We start from the raw sequence: 8,298 nt of genomic DNA on the forward strand, positions 1-8,298 counted from the left end.
AGGCTGTGGTGTCCTAAACCACACGACCCCTCTGCCCTCTTTCTCCAGCAGCACGAGGCAAGCACTCGCCGGCCCCAGCCCTGGATCGTTGTCCTGGCAGTGTGCCAGCCCCGGCCGGATGGCTGCATCCTTCCTGCCCGCCTGCCTCCCCGCAGTGCCCCAGGCTCTGCCAGTGGCTCGTGGCCCCGGAGCACGGGGCTGACGTCGGGCTGACTGGTGAGTTTGGGTTTTCGTCTTGGGGAGTTTTGTTTTTTCCCTGCTGGCTTCCTTTCTCCACTCTGACTCCTTGGCCTCGTGGCCTTGGCTGACCCCAACGCTGCCGCCCCTCCTGCCCTCCCAGCCCCCTGGCTCTGTGCCCAGCTCCCAGCAGCCCAAAAGTAAGTGGTGGGGGGCCCTGTTGGGGTTGCAGCTGCGCTACCTCTGGCCCTCACTGTGGCTGGGTAAAACCCACCCCCAAGCTCCACCGCAGCCCCTCTGCTATGGTGTTGTGCCTGTGTGATTCTGTGGGTGCTGGGGAGCCCCTACATCCCCTGTCCCCCACACAGAACCCCCAACTGCCTGTTGGGGTCTTGTGACTCACCACCATGAGGCCACCCACCAGCCGGGAGGACACCCAGCCTGGTGGCTGGGCTCATCTGTATGTCCCCAGCATATTCCTTATCCCCTGGGGTCGGGGCTGAGCAGTGAGTGTCCAGGCAGTGAGTGTCCAGGCACAGCAGGACAGGGAACACCCCACTCCAGGGCATTGTGCCACCACAAACCATCACAGTGCAGCCACCGCGTACCCCAAAAAACCCTGACAGCCAACAGAAACCAGGAAATGCCAAGGCATGAAAGTGGTGGAAATCCCCATCCCAAATCCGGTCGCCTCCAGCCCCTGGCAGCCAGTGGGAGAGCTGAGACGCATGTGCAGGACACGACTCAGATGCTGCCTGTGCGTCCGGAGACACACCCAGAGCACGAGGGGGTTCAGCAGTCGGGACAGAAGGAGGGCGGCCGGGAGTGGCTGGAGGATGCAGGCGCAGGCTCCCTCCAGGCCACGGATTGGGAAGCCGGGGCGAGCGGCCGGGATGCTCCCTCCCTTCCTCGGAGCGCAGCATCCCGCTGCCCCGGCGGGATAAACACCCACTTCCTGCCCTTAATCAGCTCCAGAGGGGCTGGGGGGAGGACGGAGAGGGAGAAAAAAAAAAAAAAAACCAAAACGTTGGAAAGAAAAACTCATTTCCTGCGACAGAAGAAAAAGATAAAGTCTGGATTCATTAAAGTGAACTTTACTGGGGAGAGACGGGAAAGAGCCAAACACAATGTCCTTGAAATTTCCTCCGCACGGCTCCGTCCACGAAAACAGGATAAAGCCGCTTCCGCTGTCTCTGCTGGAGTGCACTGGGGGGAACTGGGGCCGGGGATTCGGTTACAGGCAGTCAAGGTGGGTGCAGACCTGCTGGAAAACCTCCTCCACAGAGCCCTCGGCGTTGAGCTGGGTACAGAGGGGTTAGCTGGGGGACTTGCCCGAGGGCTCTCATCTGAGAGCAACTGGAACTCTCCCAAGGATGCATTTTGGCCATGGGTGAAGAGACCAGAGCTCATTTCAGGCAAAGAGGTGCGGGCTATCCTTGGAGGGGGTCGTGTTGGGAATGAGAGGGGTCAGACCCACCCCAAACTAGGCAGGATTGAGTTTTCCTGCTTCCCTCATCATCCCCATCCATCACTTCCCCTCCCCTGGGACACAAGCCCCAAGCTGTGGGGCTGGAGAGTGCTGGCATCAGCCGCACTCCCGCTTACCTGGCGGACGATGCCTCTGCTCTTGTAGAAGGCAATGACAGGCTCAGTGGCCTTGTAGTAGGTCTCCAAACGCTTCTTGATGGTCTCCTCATTGTCATCCACCCTCCCGCTGGTCTCTCCTCGCTTCAGCAGGCGTTTCACCATTGTGTCCTTCCCCGCATCCACGTAGAGCAGCAGCGTGGGGGGCGCGATCTGTGGGCAGAGGGGACACGGCTGTCAGCACACTGAGCTGGCGTGGGTTGGTTTGGTTTGGGGGGGTGGTGGTGGCCAGCATGAGAGTCACAGATGTCCCCGCACCACCCTCTTCATCCCTCCACAGGGGTCTGGGGGCCAGCAGGACACAGAGATGTCCCCACACCATCTCCTGCCTCCCACCGCTTTGGTCTGGGAGCCACCAGGACACTGCTCCAGTGGCCTCTAGGGCCACGCAGAGGAAGGCAAAGGGACACTGCAGCCAAGCCCTGGCTCTCTGCCATCACCATCATGTCAGCACTGTTGTCACGCTCTGTCAGCCTGAGGACACCCTGGTCCCTCCCACTGTGCTCTGGGCACAGGCTGTCCCCGAGGCAGGGGGACCTACTGCCCAGTTCAGACCCTTCTGGGATGTGATCTCTGCTGGAATGGGGAGCCCAGGCTGCTGCTGGATCGAGTCCCTGTGCTAAGCTGGTGTGTGGCATGGCCCAGCATAGCACAGGACTGCACCAGTCCTCACCTTCTTTTCAAACTCTTCTCCCTGCTTCACCTCACGGGGGTATCCGTCGATCAGGAAGCCCTTGGACACGTCTGCTTTGGCCACCATGGCGTCCCGCAGCATGTCCAGCACCGTGTCCTGGAGCGGGGAGGACAGAGCTGCTACGGCTGATATGGGACAACAGGACTCCCACACAGCACCCCCAGTCCCTGCTGCAAACCCGGCCCTGGGATGGCAGGGCCAGAGATGCCTGGGCCATGTGCCAGCCGTTACTGTGGTGGCCCCACTGACACCCCCGCACACCCCACCACGTGGCAGCTGGCGGCTGGTAGGGACTTACCAGGGGCACCAGCTCTCCCTTCTCCATGATGGCCTGCAGCTTCTTGCCCCGCTCCGAGCCCGAGCTGACCTCTGCCCGCAGCAGGTCCCCCGTGGACAGGTGGGTGTAGCCATACTTCTGCACGATCTTCTCACACTGTGTCCCTTTCCCCGAGCCGGGGCCACCTGCAAGGCACGTGTGCGCCCCGAGCCATGGGTAAGGAGAGGGAGGGGTACACGGGAGCAGCAGCGCAGACTCACGAGTCCTCAGAGCTCAGTGACATGTCAGTTGGTGTCCCCAAGCCCAGCACCAAGCGGATGGACAGAGCTCCTCTTGAGGTTGCCCAAATGCTTGAGGGTGGCATGGGCTGCTGGGAATTGGCATATGGGCACCACACCCTGATGGCACCCAGGGCATCACCACCCAGGGGTTTGTCACATTACCTCCCAGGGATTTGTTGTCACATCAACCCCCAGTGGTTTACTGTCACATCAACCCCCAGTGGTTTACTGTCACATCACCCCAGATGCTGCCACCCCATGCCTGGCCATCCCACAGTGCCTGGGAATAGCCCAGTCAGCCTCCAGCCCTGTTTCCCCAGCCTAGAGGTACAGAGAAAAGGCCTGAGCTGACCCCACCAGTGACAGGACCCCGACACAGACTTACCCACCACAAAGATGATTTTGTGCTGCTTGAGCTTTTCTGAAAAAAAGAAAGGAAAAAATTATCAAAAGCCAAAAGGTCCATCAGGGAGTGAGGTGTCCCCAGGGGGTGCCAAATCCAGGGCAGGCATCCCTGGGGATACAGGGGACCGATCCAGGAGAGTCCTGGGGGGAAGATGGAGAGGGAAGCAGACGTGTGTCCTGGTCACCTGGGCAGGCTGGGATGTCTGGCCACGTCTGACACAAAGACCCCATGGCACCTTGGCCATGGGGCTGGAATTCCAGTGCCACATGGTGTCCCAGAGGTGGTCATTGTCCATGGCTCCACTGCAGGCAGGGACTGGCCTCATCCATCCCTGTGGCTGGCTTCTCACCCCGCTGGGCTAACTGGGGCCGTGGCAGGCTCAGCTTGGCACGGCCACCTCGAGCACCTGGCACAACCCCGGCAGTCCCTGGACCCCAGCATCGGTCCCTGGACTGGTGGCCGACGTGCAAGTGGCACTGAGTGCCCCGTCCCCTGCCCAGCACGCTGGCACAGGGTTCTCACCACCTGTGGGATCTGTGCACCAGCCGTGGTGTGGGGTGGTGCCAGGGGGTGATACCGAAGGGGGAAGCAGAGCTAAAAATAAAGTTGAGCTGCTCTGGGGCCACTTTCCCATCTCCTGATTACGGCTGGATGAAATTTCAACTCCTTGGCACCCAGCACTCCCCAGAGCTGGGGACGGAGCCAAGTGTCTGGCAGGGACCAATGGGATGTGGGGCATGTGGGGGGGCTGGAGGGACATGGGGGATGGACAGAAGGGAGGGAGGCAAGGACACAGGGGCACGTGGAGGGGGGGAATGCAAAGAGGACCAAGGGCTGCACGAAATGGGGACAAATGCAGGGGGAACAGAGGGGACAGAGGCAGGGAGGGAAGGGGAATGCAGAGGGGGTGGATGCAGGGGGGCCAAGGGGATGGATGCAGGGGGGACCAAAGGGGTTGGATAAAAGGGGGACAGGGGCATGCAGAGGGGATGGATGCAGGGGGGACAAAGGGGGTTAATTCCAGGGGGGATTGATGCAGGGGGCAACCAAGGAAAAGGATACAAGGGAGACAGGGAGATGCAGGGGGAGTGGATGCAGGGGACGCAGAGGGGACAGATGCAGTTGGAATGCATGCAGGGAGATGGATCGCTCACCTGCCGACATGCTGCCGTGGTCCAGGCACAGAAGCACTTAAGGCTGCCAGGAAAGAGCAGGATAAACAACTCAGCACATCAGGTCACCAAGAGTCTGGGAAGAAAAAGGGTCTCCCTTTTTGGCCATGATGGTGCCCAGCTCCAAGGCCAGGCTGGGGGGATGGGACGGAAGACACAACTCCTGGCTCGGCCCTGGAACAGGGAGCTGAGAGATCTCTGCTTCTGCGGCCATCACTCACCTGGTTCCCAGCAGTCACCCTCCGCATCCGGCTGCGGTAAGGGCATCCCCATGCCGGGTGACGCGTGGTGACGTTGCCGGCTTCCTCCCCTGCCCTGCCCACATCCCAGTGCCTGGGGTGCTGCCTGACAGCAGGAAACCCGCTTGGGATGCCCGGTGCCACCACAACACCAAGTGATGGAGGCTGCACCCCCAGCTCCCCACGGGCTGGTTTTAGGGGGGTGTCCTAAGGAGGGGGTTGCAGCACCCCATTGCACCCCCAGGACCTCCAGGGCGTGTTTGGCCACCCCACCTGCCCACACCCAGCCCCGCAGCAGCTGACCTGCTTGGCCACGGTGCGTCACCCCAAACCGGCTGGACGGGGTGCAGGGAGGGGGCATCCCGTGGCCAGAGGAGCCCGTAGCCGCTGACAGGTCGTGTTACAGCTCGAAAGGGCAGGGGCTAAGAATGGCCGGACTGAAACCGGCACCGGGTCACATCCCACCAGCGCTGCGGGGACAAAGTCCTGAGATGTCCCCCAGGGGGTTTGGGGAACGCAGGACCCCCGGGTCCCTAATTGTGGGGGTGCTGACACCTAGGACAGCTGGCGCCAGTCTTGGTGGGGTGACAGGGGGCTGCGGGCAGCCCCGGCCCTCAGCGCCAGCTGCGTGCCTGACCCAGTGCGGTGCCGCTGCCACGGGGGCAGGTGAGGGGGACGTGCAGGTGACCGGCCCAGAGGCGATGGGGGTGCGCTGACCCGCTCGGGTCGGGGCTGGGGAGGCGCTGCACGGTGGCCTTGTGACTCCCCAGCACGGTGGCCTTGTGACTCCCCAGCACGGTGGCCTTGTGACTCCCCAGCCAAGGCTCTTGCGGGCTGCCCCCCGGGGTGCCCCCAGCGATCTCAGCCCACCGCCAGCTCCAACCCACCCCTCCCATTCCATCGGCAGCCGCCAGCCCCTCCCTGGGACCCGAGCTCCCGGGCCGGGCTGCTCCAGCACCGCTGCAGTGCCCCCGTCACCCCTCGCAGGCGCCAAGCAAAGCCCCCCGCGCTGCTGCGCTGCCCCGGGCCCGCGGGTCCCGCACTGCCCGGGTCCGCACTGCCCCGGCCCCGTGTCCCGCACTGACCTGGCCCGGGGTCCCGCACTGACCTGCTCCCCGGGTCCCGCACTGGCCCGGCCCCGCCGCCGCCCGGGCCCGCCGGTACCGCTATTTATAGACCACGGCGGCGCGCGGGGCACGCCGGGAGCGCGCGGCACCGGCGGCGCGAGCGAGCGGCGCGGGGGGACAGGGAGGGACGAGCGGGGACGAGGCGGCGGCACGGCCGTGGCACGGCGGTGGCACGGCGGGCCCTGCGCCCGCCCGCACGGGCAGGGGCGGGGAGGACGCGGTTCAGCCCTGCCCGGCTCGGGGGTGCGGGTCCGCCTGCGAGGGGAGCCCCCACCCTGCCGGCTCTGGGGTCTCCGCGCCTCCGCCCCCAGCTCCTCGGAGGGGAATGCTTTTCGCGTCACTGTCCACATGTCGCCTCCCCTTTTCTGCCCCCTTTCCGTTCTCATGGCCCCATCCCTATCCCTAGTGCCCATCCCTGTCCCCAATGTCCCCATTCCTGTCCTTACTGTCCCGGTCCTTGTCCCTAATACCTTCATGCCCCTATCCCATCCCTACGTCCATCCCTAATGTCCCCATCCAATCCTCATGTCCCCATTCCTATCCCTACTGTCACAATCCTTGTCCCTAATGTCCTTATGTCCCCATCCCGTCCCACACCCCCACCCCCAGCTTACACCCCCCTCTCCCTCAGCTCCAGGGGTGTAAAACCCCGGGAGTGTTGTGTCCTTGTTAACATCTGCTCAGTGAGAGATGCCGAATTCCAAAGCCAATAGTACAGATTTTATTTAACAATAAAATGTGAGGTAGAGAAAGAAATAGAAAAGAGGGATTGTGCGTGTGGGGGAGAGAGATCGGTCAAACAGAAGATTGTCACCACCCGTGGATCCCTCAGCATCCTGTTGGTCCTTCTTCACCCTGGTCTTTGTGGTGAGGGGGTCCCAAGGTTGTTGAAAACTTCTCACTATTTATACATTTTTGCAAATGAAGGCATTAATGCTCATTGGCTACACAGTTCCTTTATTCCATTGGTTAGAGGATTCCCTCTCTTCTAATGCTAATTAATCCCATGCTGTCTCTCTTCCCGTGAGTCTGTGGTTTCGATCTCCCCCTGCCAGAATTACCTTCTACCCAGCTGGAGCTGATCCCATCCACCACTTACCTGGCTGGCTTTCCTTGTGGATTCTTCGTGTCGTTATCAGTGACACATTCTTCTCCCCCAGTTTTGTTCACCACCCCTAGTCTGAGATAATGCTCTGACAATAGTACCGCCTTTCTCTTATCTCAAATTCCTCTTACAAATTCAGCAGGGGGAAGAGGGGCTTCTGTGGTTGCAGATGCTGTCTATCCCTTAAGTTGGGGTGATCTGTTTGACCAGTGCTATGTGAATGAGCAGCTGCCCCTCCACAGCTTGTCTGGATGTGTTACCCAGGATGTGCCAGGCCCAGAGCCAGTGCCAACGTGCTGCTCCCTTCTGTGCCCATCTCATGGCAAAGTCCTTCTGTGGCACCAGACTTTGAGACAGGCAACAGTGATCTCCCAGTCCTCGCACTTACCTGCCCTTCCTCCTCCTCTGTGGCTGCAGAGACCCTGTCCCAAGATCCTGAGACCCCCAGGGCACCTGGCTGGGGGGGACACAAGCTCTGACTGTCACTGTCAGAGCTGGAGTCAGTCAGGGACTGGACATGGATCCCACCTGGACATGCTGGTCACCTTGCTGCACCCTCCTGTGTGCCCAGGGACAGTATTGCCACTGCCATCATCCCCAAAAACCCGTCCAGAGCCAGGGCTCAAGGTAACAGACTGCAGCAATATTTATTCCTGTACAAACAATTACAAAACATGGATGCCCCACTGCTTCCCCCAGCACTGAGCCCCCCAAAACCCCAGCCACAGCCAGAGGGAAACTGAGGAATGGATTCCTGCCAAGACTCAGCACCCAAACACGTCATATTTAGGTGCTTTCCCCAGATCAACTTCTCTGCTGCTGAAAAATTAGTAACAAAGTCCTGTCCCAGCCTCTGGATGCCAAGAGGCACCACTGCCCCCCACTGCCTGCCCACTTCTAAATTGTTTATAAGCAGCTACTGGTCCTTTGTTTCCACTAATGAGCAGCCCCTGCCCACTCCTTCGTCCAGGAAACCCAAGTAGAAACCCCAGGATTAGAAGCAGGGAGAAAAAAAAAGGCCAAAACCCCCAAAAAGCTCCCAAAAATCCCACCTTTCAGTTAGAAAAGGTTTTGGCAGTGTGGGGGCAGTGGTGCTGGGAGGGGCTGGTGTTTTTGGGGTGCTGGGACAGGGAGGGTGGTAATGTCACCCCCATGGGGTCCCACCAAAAACTGTGG

General features: G+C 61.0%; 1 protein-coding gene across 4 annotated transcripts; it reads right to left on the bottom strand.

Annotated features, from left to right (window-relative positions):
* Nucleotides 1-1,255: 1,255 nt before the first annotated feature.
* Nucleotides 1,256-6,105, bottom strand: AK1 (adenylate kinase 1). Of its 4 annotated transcripts, none has more exons than XM_053996724.1 (7): nt 5,999-6,105; nt 4,634-4,676; nt 3,459-3,494; nt 2,814-2,977; nt 2,495-2,611; nt 1,783-1,974; nt 1,256-1,477 (listed from the first exon to the last, which is right to left on the bottom strand). In XM_053996724.1, the coding sequence occupies exons 2-7, from the start codon at nt 4,641-4,643 to the stop codon at nt 1,412-1,414; spliced, it is 585 nt and encodes a 194-aa protein (XP_053852699.1). In that variant the 5' UTR covers nt 4,644-4,676; nt 5,999-6,105; the 3' UTR covers nt 1,256-1,411. The 4 variants fall into 4 exon arrangements, with proteins under 4 accessions (XP_053852699.1, XP_053852701.1, XP_053852702.1 ...); XM_053996726.1 differs by having other exon boundaries at nt 5,976-6,003; XM_053996727.1 differs by lacking the exon at nt 5,999-6,105 and adding an exon at nt 5,194-5,343.
* Nucleotides 6,106-8,298: the final 2,193 nt, after the last annotated feature.

The sequence above is a fragment of the Vidua macroura genome, chromosome 21, assembly GCF_024509145.1.
Source record: "Vidua macroura isolate BioBank_ID:100142 chromosome 21, ASM2450914v1, whole genome shotgun sequence".
NCBI classification, from domain to species: Eukaryota; Metazoa; Chordata; class Aves; order Passeriformes; family Viduidae; genus Vidua; species Vidua macroura.

What these genes read in the sequence shown, in the direction of transcription:
- AK1 (XM_053996723.1), bottom strand. Translation starts at nt 3,709, where the DNA reads ATGGGGTCTTTGTGTCAGACGTGGCCAGACATCCCAGCCTGCCCAG. An exon ending in AGACATCCCAGCCTGCCCAG is followed by an intron (nt 3,495 to 3,663) that starts GTGACCAGGACA and finishes TCTTTTTTTCAG; the next exon opens with AAAAGCTCAAGCAGCACAAA. An exon ending in GAGAAGAGTTTGAAAAGAAG is followed by an intron (nt 1,975 to 2,494) that starts GTGAGGACTGGT and finishes CTCTGCCCACAG; the next exon opens with ATCGCGCCCCCCACGCTGCT.